The sequence below is a fragment of the Euleptes europaea genome, chromosome 14, assembly GCF_029931775.1.
Source record: "Euleptes europaea isolate rEulEur1 chromosome 14, rEulEur1.hap1, whole genome shotgun sequence".
Taxonomy (NCBI): Eukaryota; Metazoa; Chordata; class Lepidosauria; order Squamata; family Sphaerodactylidae; genus Euleptes; species Euleptes europaea.
This window is the reverse complement of record NC_079325.1, coordinates 5,380,610-5,402,689: the sequence shown is the minus strand read 5'-3', so window position 1 is coordinate 5,402,689 and position 22,080 is coordinate 5,380,610. Positions and strand designations below refer to the sequence as shown.

Sequence of the window (22,080 nt, the reverse complement as noted above, 5' to 3'; positions counted from 1 at the left end):
TAAGCAGAGGTTGGACAATCACTTGTCGGGGATACTCTAGGCTGATCCTGCATTAAGCAGGAGGTTGGACTAGATGGTCTGTATGGCACCTTCCAATGCTATGGTTGTATGATTCTATTTGCGTTTCCTGTCCACCAAGGGCACAAAATCATTCGGCCTGGCAGTAGAACCTGGAGCCAAGTCTAGCTGTGCAAAGTGATGGCTCGGGAAGTTGAGCAATGGGCACTCCTAAAGCACTGGCAATGGGGCCAAAACCCACTTTCAATTGCCTTCCTGCAAGTTAGTAAATGGCTGCAGAGAGGGAGGGCAGGCAAAGGATACCCTTTTCCCATAAATTGCATGACACAGTGGAGATGGGTGGAAAGAGAAAGGGGGAGCTGCATGAAGACAGGCAGCAGGGACAGTCTGGGGTGTTTTTCCTCCCCTGGTGGCTGTTACATCCACACTGCCATCTGCAAAAAGCAGTTTCCAAAGGCAGAGTTGGGAAGAGAAGCATCTCCACTGCTGGGCTGCTCTTGTGTGCTTTCATCTCTCCCGTTAAGCCTGGCTTGGCAGCTCTAAATCAATACTGCAGGAATCTACCTATGTAGAATCATAGAGCTGGAAGGGACCACCAGGGTCATCTAGTCCAACCCCCTGCACAGTGCAGGAAATTCACAACTACCTCCCCCCACATCCCCAGTGACCCCTACTCCACGCCCAGAAGATGGCCAAGATGCCCTCCCTCTCATGATCGGCCTAAGGTCATAGAATCAGCATTGCTGACAGATGGCCATCTAGCCTCTGTTTAAAACCCTCCAGGGAAGGAGGGCTTACCACCTCCCAAGGAAGCCTTTTCCATTGAGGAACCGCTGTAACTGTTAGAAAGTTCTTCCTAATGTCTAGACCTGTGTGGGTGTGTCTTTGGAAGGGAGTAGGGTTTTGCATATCAATAAGCCCGAACTGAAAATAAACCCGAAATTAGCCCTTTCAGCAATATTTGGCTTTCGGTTTTACTGAATACCAAAACCTGGGAATAAAGCCGAAGCCAGATTGCCAATCGCCGAATCAGCCAAATAGGTATTTGACTTTTTTCGGCTTCAGCTTTCCCCAGGCTTTTTCCCATGGGATTTTTTTTTTATGAGCTTTGGGGGAGGCATTTTTGGAGGTAGAGTTCCCACATTTTCAGGGTAGATTCAAGGGACTCTCATTGCAAGAACCACAAAGGTTGGTGAAGATTGGGTCAGAGGGTCCAATTTTATGGTCAACCCCGCTCCTCCATAGACAAGTATTGTAAACTTTACCATACTTCTCTAAGGAGGAAGGGGTTACCTCTTCCGGACACCATGAAATCGGACCCCCTGATCCAATCTTCAGAAAACTTTGGAGTTCGTGCAAGGAGAGTCCCTTGAAGCTACCCTGAAAATTTGGGAACTCTACCTCCAACAAATGCCCCCACAGGAGCTTCAGAAAAAATCCCTATAGACTATAATGGACTCGAATTTTTCGGTAAACCCAGAAATAAAGCTGAAGTACAAATTTACTGGTATGGGTATTTGGCTTATTCCAGGTTTACTGAAAATAAACCTGAGCCTGAAATTTACCAAAAAGAAATTGTTGCACAACCCTAGAAGGGAGAGTTGCCAAACTCCAAGTAAAGCCTGGAGATCTTCCCCTATTACAACTGATCTCCAGACAACAGAGATCAGTTCCCTTGCAGAAAATGGCTGAGTCAGAGGGTGGACTCTTCGTCATCACATCCCTCCTGAGCTCCCTCCCCTCCCCAGACCCAACCCTCCCTAGGCTCCACCCCCAAATCTCCAGGAATGTCCCAACCTGGAGTTGGCAACTGTATGATATCAGAGGTGCTTGGGCTGTTATGATTGCATCGTGAGCCGACTGTGATGCTGCAAATCTTTGGGTCAGTCTACATCAGTGGTTCCTAACGTGGGGCACACAGGGGGCCCCACAGGGGGGAAATTTCCCCCACAGGGGGGAAATTTGGTTTTTAAAAGGGGCAATTCGAGAATGAGTTATTAACAGTGAATTTTTTGCATTTCTTATGTTTCTAGGGGCCTCATATACAGTATATAAATATATATTGTGACATACACATTTTAAAATTAAAATCAGAATGTACACGGCGGTCAGCTGGTGACAATGTCACAGGGGGGGCATCGGATTTTAGAGATGCTTAGGTGGGGCATGGCCAAAAAAAGGTTGGGAACCACTGGTCTACACCAATGACTTTAACTTGTGTAAAAAAAATCAGGGAGGTAAACAGGTTTAGTCGTCGTTCTAGCTCCATAGCAAAAGCTCTAGCAATGAACCCTCTGCCATCAGAACTACAATTCCCAGGGGTCTTTAGAAGAAACCATGATGGGAAAAACTTTTAGCAAACTGGTAACATTTGTAGTGTAAATCTACTCTTTGACTCAGCCGTATGCTTCTCTGGACTTGGAGAAGATGCTCAAGACATTTCAGACTACTTCCTCGCTTGGAAACCTTGAATAACAGAGCTCAAACAAGCAGGAACATACAATACCAGCACGTCAAAGAGAAGGCCTGTTTCCTTGCCTGCTCTCACACACGTTGGTTTTCTATTAGAGACAAGCGAATTGCCAATATTTCATTACTTTCTACATCCCTTTTCATTTACGTCAGTGATTCCAGTTCTCCACTTTTTTGCTCTTGGTTCTATAGATTCATTTGTTTTGAGTCCCCATTGCAAGTGTTTTTTTTTTAAAATATATATATATATATATATGCAACATATGCAATATTTACACACACCCTGTATATCTGTGCATGAACTGTGCGCATAACGTTGATGTATCGATGCACAAATTATGTTGACAAATGTGCATGCCAAATGGAAAACAAGGAGATGCAAGGCGAGAAAAATGGTGTTTGAAAATAATGAGTCGTGGTTTCGATTTGCAGAAGGGAGAAGTGAACTCTCAGGAAATGACGGAGAACATTCAAGTTGAAACTTCAGAGATGAGCTATTTGAAATCATCCCGGTTTTCAATGTACACAGAGACTTTATTTAAATGTACAGGAAACATTTAAACATGAGATTCCCCCTGCCAGTTCTGGTAATCCCGGTGAAAAATGCCTCATGTGTTTCTTCTGATTGTGCTTTTGGTTCACAGCAGCCAACTCCACAGGGCTGTTGTGAGTGCAAATGAATGAAAGACTGCAGATCCCTTTGCCGTTCAGCGCCTCACTAAACAGATGAAACGCAGCAGGCAGATGTTCAGATTCTCAACAGGATGCGGGGTGCCAGTTTTGCAACTCGTTTTAAACCTTTTTTTATCTCTTCCCCACTGTCATTCTTTATTTTCTTCCACACTCCGTCTCCCCCATGCCCCCCACTGCCACTCCCCCCCTCTGCCATTCCTAACCTCCCTCCCTCCTTTCTGTTTATCTCTCTGTCGTCGTATCTCTTGGTGCTTAACCACCCTATTCATCTGTCACCTGTCTGTCTCTTGGCATCCTCTCTTTTGGTCATGCGTCAATGTGTCTTGCTTGTGCCCCTCTCTCCTCCCCACACCTCCCCGCCTTCATGTCTCACCCAACGCTCCTCCCCATGCCATCACCATCCCCTCTCCCCCTCCCCTCCCCCACGTATCCATGCTTTCCTGCTCTCTCAGCTCCAGAACGCGGGCAACAGCAAGGACTCCGACGTCCAATATGCAGAGTTGGACACCTCCGCTCTGGCGACGTCGCCCAGCCCCAGGACTTCGATCCCTGCTGGCGGAGACCTTGTCGAGTATGCAACCATCCAGGCTAACTTATGCTAGCGCATGACACTGTAGGCCTATCCCCCCCTCTGATTCTGGCCTCAAGGTACACAAAACTGCATTTTCTTCCCTCCCTTTTGGGTCCCCGCTGCTTCCCCCTCCCCGGCATTGTCTGTCCACCCCACTCTTGTGGAAATGGCTTCTCCCTTTGCATACTAACCTCATTCCCTCCAGCCCTTTCTTCTCCCCGCCACAGGTGTGCATGTCCTGTGTAATGGATGGTTCCTCCCCCTGACGTTGCCTGTTCAAAGAGAGCAAGAGCTTGGAAAGTGGTTCTGTCTTGCACCTTCTGCATGGAGCATGGCCTGCCTTCCCGTTTGGCTTTTGTACAGCGGGGGAGAGGAGACAGCTGGGTGGAGAGTTCTTTCGGTGAGAGGGCTTTCCTCTTTTGTCAACCCTCAAAGGAAGAGAGGTTGGAAGCCTTCCGAAGGCAAACGAGCGAGGCAGAGAAGCGGAAGAAAGGATATGGCTTGCCATATGAAAGGCGGAGCCCTCCTTCCCGCCCCGAGTGGAACAGTGATGGTGAAAAAGGCCGACAAGGAGAGCTTGGCATTGGGGAGATCGCAACAGACCTTTGCCCAGAACGGCCTTCCTCTCCTGACCCTTCTGACAGCTTCAGGGCTTTGGAACTGCCGTAAAAGGAACTGGGTCAGGATATTATGACAAATGTAAAAGGAAGGGGGGGGGGAAGAGGAGTCAAAGGGAATCCAGCCCAAAGGCACAGCAAGCCAGTCAAAAGACAGCTGAGGTTCATGCTCGACAAATGCTTGTTAGTTGGAGGGCAAAACGGGGATGGAGGGGTCATGACAAGGCAAGAGGACAACTGCAGCTAAGGAAAAACCAAGCCAATTCTGGTTCAGGGCCTGTTGTTTAGGACTTGTGGTTCATAGGGTTGCCAGGTCCCTCTTCACCACCGGAGGGAGGTTTTCGGGGTGGAACCTCCCCCCCCCCCAAAAAAAAAATCTCCAGGAATTTTGCAACCTGTAACTTGCAGTACTGGATCTGACTAGGACCTCCCTTGGGTGTATCAGCATCCTGATCCTGGTCACAGAATTTTCAGGGTTTTTAAAGTGAATTTCTCCCATAAAGTGTGTCAAAAAGAATCTGAGCTCATTACAAGCGGGGGGAGCTCTCTGCCATCATCATTTAATAGGATTCCTAGGTTCCCCCTTGCCACCAGCAGGAGCTTCATTGTGGTGGGGCTGGGTGGGTGATGGGCGCAATAACGTCACTTCCGGGTTTACAGTGGAAGTGACAGGGACATTCTAGCACATTCCTCTAAAAACCATAGAGTTTTTGGAGGAATGTGCTAGACAGTCCCTGTCACTTCCAGGGTAAACCCAGAAGTGCCTTTAATCGCCTCCCCCTTCAGCTGGCCTGCTTCTGCCTGCTGGCCAGCTGAGAAATGGTGGGAAGCCCCCTAGGCAGGCAATTGCCCACTGTTACCCTGGATCAGGCAACCCTATCATTTAAAGCTCTGGGTTATTTCAAAATGCTCCTCAAGATTTAAATTTACAACTGGAAACTGCCAGATGTGAACATTTGAAATGTTGAAGACTTTGCCAAATTTTGAATTTGTGTTCCTTCATTTCAGAGAGGGGGAAAATGTTTCTGCAAGAGAAATGGAGAGGGGGGCTACAATAAGGCTGTGATGTTTAGTGCATTGGTTATATTGCTTAAACGTCACTTGTTTACATTTAAAGTTGCCCTCAATTAATCAAGCAGCATCCTTAAAAATAATTATTTTAAATAAAATTAATTATAAAAATGGTGTTGTTTTAGAGGAGGCATTCCTTCCTGAGAGAGGAGGGAAAATAAATTGCCCAAGATGGTGCCTGGTATAACAGCTGTGGGCGTTATCCAAAAAAACAGAAAGCATGCATATGCTTTGCCTTCAAAAGCATTGTTTATTAATTAGCAGAATTATGCAGTCTCTATTGAGTTGACCCCTGCTGCAGTCTTATACACAGCTAGTGAAAATAAGGCCCAATGAATTCTGTAGAGTTTACATATGCATGTACATGTCATCAAGTCGCGACTAACTTACAATGACCTCAGCAAGGGGTTTTCAGGGCAAATGAGAAGTACAGTTGGTTTGCTGTTGCCTTCTTTTGCAGAGTCTTCCTTGGTGGTCTCCCATCCAAGTACTGACCCTGCTTAGCTTCTGAGATGTGAGGAGGCTGGACTATACCATGCTGCCTTCCCTCCCCTATAGGGCTCACCCCAGAAGAATTATGCATAGGTTCAAGGGGAAAGATTTCTGTTAATCAGAGGACAAGTCCCTTAAAGGGCATGATGCTGGATACAAGCACAATAATACAAAGGTCAATTATCTTTGCTCCCTGAGGCAACATAGAACCCCCAAACCATAGCAAGGCAATCTCTGATCCATCTTCATTTATCCTTGCAAAGTACTGTGGGAAGTGGGTTTTGCTTGGGTCTGCATGAAGGTCAGAAAAGATTCAGGTGGGATTGCACAAAAAGGAAAAGGAAATTAGTTCTCCTTGCATATTCCACTCGGGAAAGGGACCTGCCTCTTTAGAAGCTCCAAACCAGAGCACAGTATGATGACATTTTGCCTTTCTTCCATCATGAACACATGAAGTTGCCTTATACTGAATCAGACTCTTGGTCCATCAAAGTCAGTATTGCCTACTCAGACCGGCAGCGGCTCTCCAGGGTCTCAGGCAGAGGTCTTTCACGTCTCCTACTTGCCTAGTCCCATTAACTGGAGATGCCGAGGATTGAACCTGGGACCTTCTGCATGCCAACCAGATGCTCTACCACTGAGCCACAGTCCCTCCCATGGAAGGTCTTCTGTCGTATTACTAACCAGACCTGCAAAGCTTCAGGAAAGCTGGTGGATCACGTGTCTTCAAGCCATACCATGGGACCATAGGTCATTCCAACCTCAACTGCCCAGTGCAGCAGGGGAAATACCACCCATCACTACAACCTTATACCAAGAGAAGACTTTGTAACTCTTAAAAGGACAGAAGCTTTGGCTCAGATGTCTTGGTAGAGAGATAGGACAGTTGCCAACTCTTTCCTCAGCCACTGTTCTTGTGTTTCTCTTGGTAGTTCAAACTTCAGGCATTAGCCATTGATCGTGCTCATCTCTGTGTCAAGTCTGGCTTTGCTGGCCGATCTATGCTGATCAAACTGCTATTTTGTTCTGGGTAGTCAGCAAGTTTCAACACAGTTGGAAAGATTATGGCGGGCCAAATTTGGCAGAGTGGGAAAATACGACATACCTTGAGCCGCTTCTGCCAAGATGGTTTCAGAGGCTAGCTGGGTTTGTCTGCTGTAGAAGATTCAAGTCCAGTAGCACCTTTGAGTTCAACAAGATTTTCGGAGTGTAAGCATTCAAGAGTCAGAGCTCCCTTCGACAGATACCATTCGACTCTCGAAAGCTTATACCCAGAAAATCTTGTTGGTCTTAAAGGTGGTACTAGATTCGAATCTAGATCTTCCTGAAATGCTGGTTATTGGAGTTTGGGAAGAGAGAACATCTTGGGGCTGCAGACCTTCCGGGAACAAGATGAGTGAGCCAGGTTGGGCAGAGTAGAAGTAGAGCCGGATGAACCTTCCTTCATTCCTGTCGCTCGCTTTGTTTCCCTGCCATGTCCATGTCCCCTAAAGCCTGCTGTAGAGACAGCAACAGCAGTAAGTGAGAATGAACCTCCAGCTTAGCTTCCTAGAAGACAAAATAACCTCTCTGTTTTACGGTGTCTCACCTATGTCCTGCATTCAGGATGAGGATCAAGGTCTTCGTAGACATAACAAGTGAGAATGGACAGTAAGTTTCCTTTCCTTTTCTTTTGTGTTATCTTGGTGTGCCTGAGATCTCTCCTCAAAGAAACCATGTAGTTAGTCTGGTTGCCAGGCTGGAGTGGAGGTAGGGTTGCCGAACTCCAGATGGTGGCTGGATACCTCCTGGGATTACAACTGATCCCCAGGGAACAGAGATCAGATCACCTTAAGAAAATGGCCACTTTGGAAGGTAGACTCTATGGCATTGTACCTCGCTGAAGGCTCTCCCCTCCCCAAACCCAGCCCTCCTCAGGCTCCACCCTCAAAAATGTCCCAGTATTTCCCAACCTGGAGCATCCCTAGCTGGAGGCCTCCATTTCTGAGGCATTATGTAATGGTCACAAGGCTTCACATGAACACATGAAGCTGCCTTATACTGAATCAGACCCTTAGTCCATCGAAGTCAGTATTGTCTAAGACCGACAGCGGCTGTCCAGGGTCTCAGACAGAGGTCTTTCACATCACCTACTTGCCTAGTCCCTTTAACTGGAGATGCCGGGGAATGAACCTGGGACCTTCTGCATGCCAAGCAGATGCTCTACCACTGAGCCACGGCCCCACCAAATCTTCCTTGGTGGTCTCCCTTTCAAGTACTGACCCTGCTTAGCTTCCAACTTATGGCAACACCAGCAAGGGGCTTTCAAGGCAAGTGAGAAGGAGAAATGGTTTGCCATTGCCTTCCTCTGCAGAGTCTTCCTTGGCGATCTCCCTCCCAAGACCTGACCCTGCTTAGCTTTCAACTTATGGCTACTCAGCAAGGAGCTTTCAGGGCAAGTGGGAAGCAGAGGTGGTATGCCATTGCCTTCCTCTGCAGTCTTCCTTGGTGGTCTCCCTTCCAAGTACTGACTCTGCTTACCTTCCAAGATCCGACGACATTCCGAAATGTAGTTGAACTACCTGCCCCCAGCTGATGCTGTTTATGCCAGAAAAGTAACTCATGCAGAGATACAACAGGTAGCTCCTCTGCAGTTGGGACTTTGAACTTAACAGGGACTTTCATTAGACTTCTTCAGACTTTTGATTGCGGAGTTCTAACTTCATGAAACAAGAGTGCACTTTGTACCATGCCACCTTCCCTCCCTGGAGTAGGGTAGCATGCAGTTAACTTGCTTCCTGCTTTATTGTCTCTCAGGGACAAGATAAAACGTTTCTTTTCCCAGGCTTTTATCTGAAGTGGTCCATATTTTTAGGTGTTTCTAAGGTCCACTTCCTAGCCTGAGGGCTCTTTTGTAGACATACATAGGCTGTGATTTTCATGGCTAGTTTTACTATTGATAATTTTATGGTGATTGTTTTTATGATTGCATGGTGTTGGTTCTGGCTTTGGGAACTGCTCTCTGGAGAGGTGGCATATAATGGGTGGGTTCAAGACTAAATTGGAAATTTGAGGTGATCCTCCCTTCCTGATGTAGACCCCTCACCCATAGCTCCCCCAGGTCCACTGCCCCCCTCCCCCCGGTAGCGTTCGGATTTTCCAATCGCAACACTTAGAGAGATTATGAACTGAACATTCCCCAGAGCTCTGCTTGGAGAGTGAATGACAGCTTCATAACACTCTTTGCTTTATCATGCCAGAAAAGGCTATCGCCCCTTCCAACTTTCGATAATACAATTTTATTTCCAGGACCACAGGTCCTCTGTTTCCTAATCAGATAACCGGCAAATGAATCAACACCTTGTCGAATCTTTCTGTCCTTTATTGAAAAAGGGAAAGGTTCTATTTATTAAACAAGGCAGTATATAATAAAGAACTAAAATTATTGAGCTTACGAAGAGTGTAAATAAACAGGCAAGTACAATAAAAGATTCTAACATTATTTTAATGCATATTAAATCAAAAATTAGTTGTCTGTTAAAACAAATCAGGATTCAGTCTCTTGTTCAATGCTCTTAAGGAATATCAAATAAGCCAAGAAGGTCCCTATGTCTTACCAAGCAGGGGTCCTTCAATCTCTGACTTCTGAACTTCAGTCCAAGGAAATCTGATTTGGTCTTCATGAGCATGTATAGTTATAGAGAAAACTTATCTATCTGATCAATCTCTGAAGTCACTTATCACAGTCATGTGACTACTTCTAAGTATCTGGTTGGCTATTGTGATAAGCAAAATCAGCATAAATACATATGATTATTACAACAAATTCTGGTTGGCTATTCTGGTTGGCAAATTCTGGTTGGCTATTATGATAAGCAAAATCAGCACAAATACATATGATTATTACAACAAATTATTTCAGTACATTTTTAACATAGCAAGCAAGAAGGCCATAGTTGCCTCAACAGAAATACTTTCTCAGGCTTAAAAACTGCAAAGTAAGGATGACATAACCAGCAGGTGTCTCCTTATACTGGGGATGAGATCACTGCTACTGCAACAACCCAAGACTAGCATTTAATGGAGATCAGTAGAGTGCAGTGGGAAGCGGGAAGGGAAAATGTTCTGTTGTGCTATTGGAAGATTTAGTAAGGATCTAACCCAAAGTTCCTAACTAATAACCATTTGATATACTGACCTGGATCAAGGAATGAAATTTCAACAAAACCACACAGCTCACTGTAATACCCCAAAGAGTTACTTTTTAGGCTGGGTAAGAACAAGACTCACCTGTTCCCAGAGGAGCCCCCCCCCCATCTTCCTTCATGAGTCACTGTGCTGGGTATGTCTCCTGACTGGAAGGAGGTGAGACCAGAGCAGTGACTCCTGGTTGAATAATCCAATCATGTTTGATTCCGAAATGTAGTTGAACTACCTGCTCCCAGCTGATGCTGTTTATGCCAGAACAGTAACTCATGCAGAGATACAACAGGTAGCTCCTCTGCAGTTGGGACTTTGAACTTAACAGGGACTCTCATTAGACTTCTTCAGACTTTTGATTGCGGAGCTCTAACTTCATGAAACAAGAGTGCACTTTGTGCAATCCTTCCAATTTGTGTGAATGGGAAATGCTTGGGTACTCTTGAACAGAATCCAGATTTTTGAAGGGAATTGTTTGTGCATACCAAAGGTGTTGGCTCATGGAAAATATTCAGGTGTCCCCATGAACACAAAATGGGAACCATGTATATCGGGAAGATCCCTCATTGGAACACACATGAAGCTGTCTGATACTGAATCAGTCCCTTGGTCCATCAACTTCGGTATGGTCTACTCTGACCAGCAGTGTCTCTCCAGGGTCTCAAGTTGAGATCCTTCACATCACCTACTACCTAGCTCTTTTAACTGGAGGTGCCAGGGATTGAATCTAGGACCTGCTGCATGCCAAGCAGATGCTGTACCATTGAGCAATGGGCCCGCCCCTGTGTGCCAAAATCCAGTGTCTGGATAGGATTATCATTAGATACATTTATTTCTCATGGCATGTTAACAATTCTCTCATGTGAATTATTGTCCTAGAAACCACATCAGCATATGAGTATGTTAAATATAAATGTGGAATCTCAGATTGCCAGTACGCCCCAGATCCCCTGTCATGGGACCAAAATATTTCAAGCTCTGATTTGTTTCATACAGACAGTGCAGAACAAAAACCCATAGGTTGATAACTCAGGGTTGTTATCACATGGTGAACTGAAACGTCTTAAGGGCAACAAGCTAGAAAGGGGATTGTATTTGAATATTCCACAAAGCTGGAAACATGTAAATCTGTCATGATTTTGCATTGCAGTTTTACATGTAGATGAAACAGAGACATGGAAGAGAGCCAGATATGACCACATTTCAGAAAAACAAATCATTGGTTGCCATTAAGGCAGAGGTCCCCAATAGGGTTACCAACCTCCAGGTACTAGCTGAAGATCTCCTTCTATTACAGCTGATCTGTAGGCGATAGAGATTGGTTCCCCTGGAGAAAATGGCCACTTTGGCAATTGGACTCTATGGCATTGAAGTCCCTCCCCTCCCCAAACCTCGCCCTCCTCAGGCTCCACCCCAAAAACCTCCCGCTAGTGGCAAAGAAGGACCTGGCAACCCTAGGCTCCTCTCACCTCTTTGGGAAGCCTATTCCACAGGAGCCAAGATGGAGAAGGCCCGGGCTCCGGTTGATGCCAGATGGGCCACCCTAACCAGTAGGAGAGCCAACAGAAGGCTGCCTGAAGACCATAGTTGGTGCACAGAGAGATATGGAAGTTAGGGTTGCCAACTTCCAGGTGGTGGCTGGAGATCTCCTGCTATTACAACTGATCTCCAGGTGACAGAGATCAGTTCCCCTGGAGAAAATGGCTGCTTTGGCAATTGGACTCTATGGTATTGAAGTCCCTCCCCTCTCCAAACCCCGCCCTCCTCAGGCTCCACCCAAATCTCCAGGTATTTCCCAACCTGGAGCTGGCAACCCTAATGGGAGGAGAAAAGAGCAACAGTCCAGTAGCACCTTAAAGACTAACAAGATTTTTGGCAGGGTATGACAGCTCACTTCTTCCAATACAGCTTCCTACTGCTATTGACAGACTACGGCAACCCAACGCGGTCTAATAGAAGACTATCTTCAGCCTCCCAGAAAGCACCCTTGTCTTTTTTGTCCCAGAACAGCATTTTCCTACTTGTTTATTTCTGATCAAATCCACCAATGGACCTTCTGAAAACTGCTCTCCCCCTTCAATATCCCTTCCCCCTTCCCCTATTCTTGGCATTTCTTCCTTGCTGGGAATTTGCCCCTCATGAAACAGACTAGACAAATTCCCCCTAATCCGTCTTGGGTGGTCTCATTGTTTTATTTCAGAGGTGGGTGATTTTTATTGTCAGTGGAAGGGCAGTAATTTTGCAAATCCACATCTGGGAGCCCTCCCAGTTTCTCTGAGGTTATAAAAAACAAATAAAGCCGATCATACGGTACTTTGAAAATGTAATCGCGTTTCAGCAAGCTTTCTCAGATAAGGCACACCCTGCAGAAGCCAGAAAGAAAATGTATTTTTGTTGTTGTTGTCAGGGCTGCTTTTATTAATTCTGTCCGCCCTCCCCTTCTCTTTGAGAGTTGCTTACTCTTGTCAGTCACAGAGTTTCCCCAAATCATAAAGTGAAACCAGGTACTTGAGAAACTAGGGTAGAAGAAAATGGGAGAGAGATTTGCTGGAACAAATACTGCTGCTTTCATGCCATTGGTCGGTCGAGCTCAATATTCTTGCACTGACTGGCAGCAGCTCTTTAGGATCTAGCAGTGCCAACTTCCAGGTGGGGCCTGGAGATATGCAAGGATTACAACTGATTTCCAGACTACAGAGATCAGTTTCCCTGGATAAAACAGCAGCTTTGGAGGGTGGACTCTATGGCATCATGCCCTACTGAAGTCCCTCCCCACCCCCTCCAAAACCTTCCTTTCCCAGGTTCCACCTCCAAATTTCCAAGAATTTCCCAACCCAGAGCTGGCAACCCTACAAGGTTCTCAAGTAGGGAAAGGTATTTCCTAGGCCTGCTTCCTGAGATTGAATCTGGGGCTTTCTGTATGCAAAGCAGATGTCCTACCACCGAGTAAAGGACCCTCCTTGTATGAAGTTGTCTAATACTGAATCTAGCCATTGGTCCATCTTCTCCCTACATTGATTGGAAGCAGTTCTTCAGGATCCCCAATAGAGAAAGGTCTTTCCTAATGTGTGTGATCCTTTTAAGTGGAGATGCTTGGGATTGAATCTGGGACCACCATCTGCATGCAGAGTGGATGCTTTGCTAATAGGCCTTGGGCTCTCCCATTGCTTTGTACATTCTACTATGTCAACATTAGATCCAAGAACTTTAAGAACATAAGAAAAGCCATGCTGGATCAGACCAAGGTAGGTCCATCAAGTCCAGCCGTCTGTTCACACAGTGGCCAACCAAGTGCCTCTAGGAAGCCTACAAACAAGACGACCGCAGCAGCATTGTCCTGCCTGTGTTCCACAACACCTAATATATTAGGCATGCTCCTCTGATCCTGGAGAGAATTGGTATGCATCATAACTAGTATCCATTTTGACTAGTAGCCTCGAATACCCCTCTCCTCCATACACGTGTCCACTCCCCTCTTAAAGCCTTCCAAGTTGGCAGCCATCATCCCATCCTGGGGCAGGGAGTTCCACAATTTAACTCTACACAGGTCAAGTCCTACCTGCTGGTTAACATGGATGCCAGCACAGTGTGTTAACATGATAGACCTGAATTCTCCTGGGCTGTGATTGGACAGCCAATCCCATGCCGCTGCCTGCTATAGACAGCCTCCTTCATTGTAAGCAGATTAAAGGAAGCTGTATTCAGCAGTGGGAAGTTTGCTGGAAGGAGGGGAAGGGGAGTTTCCTTCTCAAATAAAGGGTTGCAATAAGGGTTGCCAACCTCCAGGTACTACCTGGAGATCTCCTGCTATTACAAGTGATCTCCAGCCAATAGAGATCAGGTCACCTGGAGAAAATGGCTGTTTTGGCAACTGGACTCTATGGCTTCGAAGTCCCTCCCCTCCCCAAACTCTGCCCTCCTCAGGCTCCACCCCAAAAACATCCCACCAGTGGCGAAGGGGACCTGGCAACCCTAGTTGCAATAAGAACCTAGTAATGCCCGTTTCAGGTTTGACCAATCTGCAGTCTCTAAGGTTGTTTTTAATATCAATACAGGGAAAGTTGCCAACTATTTTTTTCTACCAGGGCTTTTATGCCTTTAACAAGTATATGGAAAGGGGAGCTTGGCAAGTGAAGCTTTTCCTATCACAGCCTCCTCAGGCTGGGGAAAAGGTGTCTGCTAAATTTCAACTCATTGTGCAGCTGTTCAAGATCTGGGAGGCTTGTAAGGTGGAGGGAACCTGACAACCTGAGATCTTCTGGCAAATGAAGGCCTTTTAAGCCAGAATCCACTAAGCTGTTAGAAAAGTCTGTGTCTTTTGACATCCTATTTAAAGTAGTAATAGAAAAGAGATAATTGAGCCATATATAGAACTGCATTGAAGATAAAGGGTGAGAGGAGAGGGGAAAAGGGGTATGAAAAGAGACACTAGTGCCTGTTAAGTTTAATTAGCTCATTAACTTTAATTTAATATCAAACTTTGTTAAAGGTAAATGAGGTTTAGGGAGAAGGGACTGGCAAGAGATGCAGAGGCACCGGCTGGCAGAGGTATTAATAAGCACCGAATCGCTGTTCCTCTGCTCTTCTAAGGTGCTGGAGGAGCTCTGGGGGTGGGTAGGGTTGCCAATCTCCAGGTGGGGCCTGGAGATCTCCCAGACTTACAACTGATCTCCAGACAACAAAGATCACTTCCCCAAATGGTTGCTTTGGAGGGTGGATTCTATGGCATTACATCTGGCTAAAGTCCCTCCCTAGCATCCCCAGCCTCCACCCAATTTTCTACTTGCAGGGAGGTTTTAAACAAAAGGGATCAGTGGTCCACCTCCAGCTAGTACCTGGAGGTTGGCAACCCTATTCCTGGGACCCCCACTTGCTATTATCATTAATAGAATTATCCCCGTGTATAGGTACTTTACAGCACATAGCACTGCTGGAATTCTGGGAAATCGGATGACACATCAGCAGAGGGACTCTGTGGCCCATGACTTCCAGGAGGCAATTTCTGGAATTTTGGGAAACGAGTCCTCCAGTCTTCTCACCAGGCAGTTACTCCCAGTGACATTCTTGATGTCATTAACTTCCAAACTGATGTGATCCTTTCTTTTTTTTTAAAAATCTATTTTTAAAACCCCCCACTAAAAGGTAGAGTTATAATTGAGCTACGTGTCTGCTGCATTGCCAAGAATGTGGCACGGACGGCAGAATTTCAGCTTCTTTTTTCTTCTTCTTTCATTAAAGAACCAAGTTTCTAACACTTAAGAAACTTGCAAAGAGAGACTAAAAAAGTGTATGGCAGCATCTGCTGAAATCTAAGAAGGCGGGGCGGGGGGGCTGAGAGGACAGGGTGGAGCTTCAGGTTCTTGAAGAGTGTCTTCCCTCCCCCCTTCTCTGGACTAATAAAAGCAGAATAACTTATGCAAAAGAGTAAAAATGCAGAATAGATCATAGGAAATAAGAGACATTGCAATGCAAAGGTATTCCATTTACATAATTTATACAGGGTGCTGAATCCAGCTTGGCTCCAAGAAGCGGTTGGATTGCCTGGGGAGAGAATTTTAATGTGTGTGTGTGGATCACACGTAGCCCTGCCGATAATTTATTTCCAGAGTTTTCCTTGACTTTCTGGGTGTGGGGCACCCCGCCACACAAAGGAGGGTTTGCTTTGCCTCTTTGTCAATTCACTTCCCATTTCTGAGTTCTCTCCAGTCGCTCCGGGCCAGGCCCCGTTTCAGCCTGGCCTCCCCACACTGAACGAAGAATGGACCACCCTCTCATTAAAATCTCTGCTTCTGGCCATGTGAATTCATTTGACTTTGCAAAACCATCAATAAATCATTTTTGACATTTTGTTTTCAGTGCATGCATGTGTTCCCCCCCTTCAAAACATTATCATAAAATATTTAGGCAGGAATGTGGCAGCGGATTGGGGCCGGCAGATCGCAAGTGGAATTTTTTTTATTGCTTTTCTGTGGGCTTTTTCTCCTGAGGAAAACAGCTTCAAGATGTTGGCAGCATCATCGGGTTTCTAAGGAGGTCAGAGAAAGGAAGGGAAAGAGTCAGAAAGTGAAACATGCTTTAAGAAGTCAAGGAAAATGTGCACCCAAAGACAGCAGGGAGGGTTGCCAGCCTCCAGGTGGGGCCTGGAGATCTGGCATTACAATTGATCTTTGTGAGATCATTAGTTCCACTGGAGAAAATGGCCACTTTGGAGGGTGGACTCTATGGCATTATACCCTGCTGAGGTCCCTCCCCAGGCTCTACCCCCAAATCTCCAGGAATTTCCAAACTTGGGAGTAGACAACCCTAAAATCAAGCTACCCCAATCCGGCAGATGGAGGGACATATATGGAAACACAACAGAAGAATATAAAGCTTTGCTGGATCAGACTAAAACCGCATCTAGTCCAGTATCTGATTTCTCACAGTGGCCAATCAGTAGGGTTGCCAGGTCCCTCTTCGCCACCGTCAGGAGGTTTTGGGGGCAAAGCCTGAGGAGGGTGGGGTTTGGGGAGGGGAGGGACTTCAATGCCATAGAGTCCAATTGCCAAAGCTGCCATTTTCTCCTGGTGAACTGATCTCTATTTGCTGGAGATCAGTTGTAATAGCAGGAGATCTACAACTGAGGTTACCTGTGACACAGTTCCACCTGGAAGCCTAGGAATCCATACATTTTATTCATGCATCATAGCAAGTAATGACAATTACCCCCATTATATTCCTGATGCATCTCTACTGCTGCAGGAGAGGCCGGGTTGAGCTTTCTTATAGCAATTTCATCCCTACCTGTCAAGAAGAGCAGCCCTGTTGGACTCTCCATCTTTTCCAGCATGCGAGTTGTCCACCTCTGCTCCTCCCACCACTGTTCTCAAGGATGTCCACAAGCCCAGGAGAAATTTTGCTCATCTTATCAAAACTTTTTTTTTTTTTGGTTCCTGCAATATCCCTCAGGTCTTTCAACAGTGCAGCTCCCAAATTAGCTTTGAATTGTTGCTTCAGGCAAAAATTTACTTGGAACTCAAGCCTGATCACATTCTGCCCACTGAACAGATGACATTCTGGGCTGGTGAGCGGCAGGTGAAATCCACAGAATGGCTTGACTCAAATGCACACTTGCCCTGAATCCGGGCAGGGAAGTATACAGAAGCCTTCTGAGAAATGGTGCTCATCCCCCATTCAAAGCTCTGGACGCTTCAGAATTGCTTGGATGTTCCACTTTGTCTGGAATGTCCAACTTCACATTGGCATTTCATTTCTGGTGAAATTCAGTAGCATCTCGATGGGGCTCCGAGCATTCTCCCATGGACTTTTCCTAGTTCTCCACCTTCTCCACCTTTGACTCCCCAATGCGTCCCTGCTATCCAAAGACAGATAGGAGGTACTGGGGAAACAATAACATGTGTCGTGCAGACTATGGACAGTCCATGTGAGCTTGGGTAGGAGGAAGTTAGAACATAAGAACATAAGGAAAGCCCTGCTGGATCAGACCAAGGCCCATCAAGTCCAGCAGTCTGTTCACACAGTGGCCACTGGCCAACCAGGGGCCTCTAGGAAGCCTACAAACAAGACGACTGCAGCAGCACCATCCTGCCTGTGTTCCACAGCACCTAACATAATAGACATGCTCAACTAACAGTGGAGAGAATAGGTATGCATCATGACTAGTATCCATTTTTACTAGTAGCCATGGATAGCCCTCTCATCTATGAACATGTCCGCTCCCCTCTTAAAGCCTTCCAAGTTGGCAGCCATCACCACATCCTGGGGCAGGGAGTCCCACAATTTAACTATGCACTGTGTGAAGAAATACTTCCTTTTGTCTGTTTTGAATCTCTCACCCTCCAGCTTCAACAGATGACCCCGCATTCTGGTATTATAAGGGAGAAAAGCTTCTCCCTGTCCACTCTCTCCATACCATTCATAATTTTATAGACCTCTATCATGCCTCTTCTTAACTGCCTTCTTTCCAAGTTAAAGTTGGAACTGTAGGACTCTGCAGACGTGTTCTTTATGACTTTATGGTTTTCTTTGGTGTCCTCTCCTCTGGGAAAACCTCCTTCACTAACAGCGCACCAGGAATGTTTCCTCCCTCTCCTTTTCTGTACCTCTTGTTCCACTCAACACCAGTGTCCATTGCCAGAGTTGTGGGTAGTAAAAGAAGCTTAGAAGGTGAGCATGGAATTTGCATGTCGATATGCATGTCCTTTTGGTCCTGATCTGCCTGGTTGTCATGTGCCCTTGGCCCAACGGGTGGGTGTCTTTTGAGAAAGCGCATTTAATGACATGCCATCACTTCTGCTCAATTTTGTAGCCAACCTCTTCATGGTATCAAGGATGACGCAGGGATTTGTCTGTGAAATTATACATTTCTCTCCCAGCCTGGCCCTGAAATGGCTTGGGAGCAATTTGCGAAGGTAGATAACAGAGGGGCTGATACAAATGAGGGGTTATGAAATTATCCTCTTTGCAGTACCTGTGTTTTAAAGCGTGCCCTCATTTGGAAGGGAGCAAGGTCAACGCCACTCACCTTCTCTCGAGAGGCTCTGGGAGTATCCTGCCAGGACTGGTTTTTGAGGGCTTCTAGTCAGAGCAGCACATTCGGTCTTTCTTTGGTTCTAGACCGTGCCGTTAGAATCAGAACAACTCTTTAATATTATTTAAGAAGGGATGCTTTTGAAATTCTCTGCCTGCACATTTCCCCCTGATTTTGAAGGTCCAAATTACTTGGTCATGTTTACGAATCCTCTAGCATCCCATTTTTATTTCTACGTTTTGTACTGGGTAGAAAGATGGAAACATAGAGCTTGAAGGGACCTCAAGGGTCATCTAGTCCAACCCCCTGCACAACGCAGGAAATTCAAAACTACTTTCCCCACCCCACTCCCTCAGTGACCTTCTGCTCTGTGCCCAGAGGTAAGCAAAAACCCTCCTGGATCCCTGGCCAATCAGGCTTGAGAGAAAATTGCGGCCTGACCCCAAAGTGGCAATCGGCACTACCCTGGGCATGCAAGAAAGGGCCACGAGAGCCAAACACTGACTCATCCCTTCCTGTCCTCCCTCTCATGATCTGCCTAAGCTCACAGAATCAGCATTGCTGTCAGATGGCCATCTAACTTCTGCTTCAAAACCTCCAAAGAAGGAGAGCCCACCACCTCCCGAGGAAGCCTGTTCCACTAAGGAACTGCTCGAACCTCAGGCAATTCTTCCTGAAGAACTACGTTCCTGCAGTTCATTTGTATCTTCCCCTGCCAGATGCATGCACACATGCATACAAAGACATGCACAGTACACATACACATGGCGTATTGCTGCTAAGGCATTGCCAAAAAACACAAAAAACAGCAGTTTTGATGCGATTGTGCCTACGTGCAATTGTATGAACGTTTTTTTGGTCTGGTGTTTTGTTTGTCTCAGTAAATACCGCTCCAAAAGAATCTTGATGTACCATCAAAGCTGGAGGAAGGTTTCGGGTTTGGCTGAGTGTGGTGGCAAGTCAGTCGTTCTTGGAGGTACACCTTAAAGCTGTCATAGAAACTGAGGGCAAGAAAACACATATTTTGATGGTTGGTGGTTTGCTGTTTCTTTTCTTTCCCAGGTCCCCATTCGTCCTTATTTATTTTTGGATGGACAGCATGTCTCAGTGTCTACCGGTCATGCTTGATGTGTACAGCAGCTTTCAATAGACAAAAAATTGTACTTGCAGAAAGCATCGGTGAGACCGGCGTGCGACGTTGCTCTTGACCCTGGCAGAATGAATTTGCAGCAGCCCGTTCCATTACTGTAGAACGCACATTCATTACAATTCTATTTCAATCTGTGATTTTATTTTCTATTACTGTCTCTCTCTCTCTCTCTCTGTCCACAGAACTTTGGAAAGTGTCACTCAGAGATATCGGATGCGGGTGATTACCTAACCTGCCGTTACTTACGTGAAGACCAGTATCTGGCAAACATTCCTTATGTCTATAGTCCTTTGTCATATCTCCCAGGAGATCTCTACTCATCCCATCATAGCAATGCTTCCTTTTGCTGTCCTCCACCAGGTTCCAGAGCCCCATATATTTGCCCCAAGGAACAATATGTTTAACTGGGCCACCGACGATCACGGAAAAGAGAAGATAGTTCTTCACTTGTCCTCAACTGTTACACATCAGTCAAGGCAATTTCAACCCCTTCCTCTCCTCCCCCGCCCCAAGTCATTGAGGATATTGTTGGGTTTGTGTGTATGTGAGTCCATGTGTTTGCCTTTTACTTTTCCTTATTTCCACCAATGTTTTGACACCTTTTAACTTTCATGGTTATATTACACTTCTGCCTTGTTCATTAAGGAACATCTTCCTTTTAACTGCTCGAACTTTCCACACATTCCTGGTCCCTCCCACCCACACCAATTTTGACCCTTTGGGCCATCCGTACTGAACAGACTTTGTGCGCTTGTGTTTCTGTGTGTTTGCACCACTGCCCTCAGCTGGATGGAATAGGTCAGACTTACTGGTGTGTCCGCCATCTTGTTCCCATTTACGCAAGGCACACTGTAGATGGTTAAGCTGCAAGATGTCTTTACGCACCACTAGCTGTACCCTACCAGACACTTCATAGCTCTGTTCCCCCCTCCTCTTCCAAATGCAACATGATGTACTACTTGAAGAATTTATCTACTTAGGAGTCCCAAACCTGAACCCATCTCATTCATTTTTGGAAACGAGGGCTTGTGCAACAAGCCACAATGTGTGTGTGATGTAGGGTTGCCAACCTCCAGGTACTAGCTGGAGATCTCCTGCTGTTACAACTGATCTCCAGTCGATCGAGATCAGTTCACCTGGAGAAAATGGCCGCTTCGGCAATTGGGCTCTACGGCACTGAAGTCCCTCCCCTCCCCAAACCCCACCCTCCTCAGGCTCCGGCCCAGAACCCTCCCGCCTGTGTTGAAGAGCGACCTGGCAACCCGAGTGCGATGGCGAATTTCTTGCAAAGGCACAACTATTGCAGCTCATGTCTCTCATTCTCTGCAGTAATCCTCTCATGTCCTGTTTATTTCATGGCAATCCAGAGGGTGTGGAAGAAGACTGTGCTGGGATAGGCTGAAAGAAAAGCATTCCTTTCACTCAAAGGGAAACCCCTGAATTAGGAAGATGAGAATATTTTTTAAAAACCCTCTATGGGAGTGGGGCAAAAATCCTCAGAATTTTGCTATGCACATTTTTGGTGGGAATGATCAAACTCAGGCGGCTGGAGAAGAACGATAATTTCAGGTCACCTCCTTGCTCTTAATGAAGGATGAAAGCCAAAACAGGATTAGGCCTTTGAGGCACTTTCTTTTCTTTTCTCACTCCTGTTTTGATTTTTTTAAGTTACTTTCATTTTGGAATGTGTGTGTGTTTTTATATGTGTGTGTATATATATATATATATATATATTTGGCATTTGGGTGGGCGTGAGACTGTGCGTATGGTCCTGCAAACCTTGTTGTGTTTTAGAGAAGGGAATTCATTTTCACCTCACCTCCTCGTCCACGTGCAATAGGATTGGATGAAGAAAAAGAGGAGGTTGCGAGGGAGAAGATAAACTTCGATTGATCTTGGACAGGACTGGACAGATAAAGGAGACAGATACGTCTGCACAAGCGACCACCATCTACGGCTGAGATAATCCTCCTGTCCTGCTTGGGGGGTGAGCTCTTATGCCAGGGAACCACAAAGACATCAGGGGAAAGGGCAGATGTCCCTGACCCCTAATGTGCCCTTACAAGCCATGATTCTGGGCTTTGGCCCTTTCAGTGTTGAGTATCTCAAAGCTAAGGGTAAAGCAGAACAACAGGGGTGGATGGAGCCCAGCTGCGTCACAGTTTATTTTTGTATATTTTGGTTGGAGAAGGATAATATTGCTTGACGCACTTTGAGTTCCCCTGTCCCACCTCTCTCAAAGCTTTCCTTCCCCGCATCGTGAGGTCGCGCTCTGTCCTCCTGCCAT

The 22,080-nt window shown here is 46.1% G+C and overlaps 1 protein-coding gene across 1 annotated transcript in view; it reads left to right on the top strand.

Moving 5' to 3' along the window:
* The window catches only part of LOC130487365 (uncharacterized), a 35,902-nt gene extending 15,672 nt beyond the window's left edge, over positions 1 to 20,230 (top strand). Inside the window, exons 5-6 of the mRNA XM_056860857.1 lie at positions 3,636 to 3,831; positions 19,976 to 20,230. Coding sequence (XP_056716835.1) covers positions 3,636 to 3,785 — 150 coding nt within the window. The 3' untranslated portion in view covers positions 3,786 to 3,831; positions 19,976 to 20,230. The remainder of the gene's footprint in view (positions 1 to 3,635; positions 3,832 to 19,975) is intronic.
* The last annotated feature ends 1,850 nt before the right edge of the window (positions 20,231 to 22,080 follow it).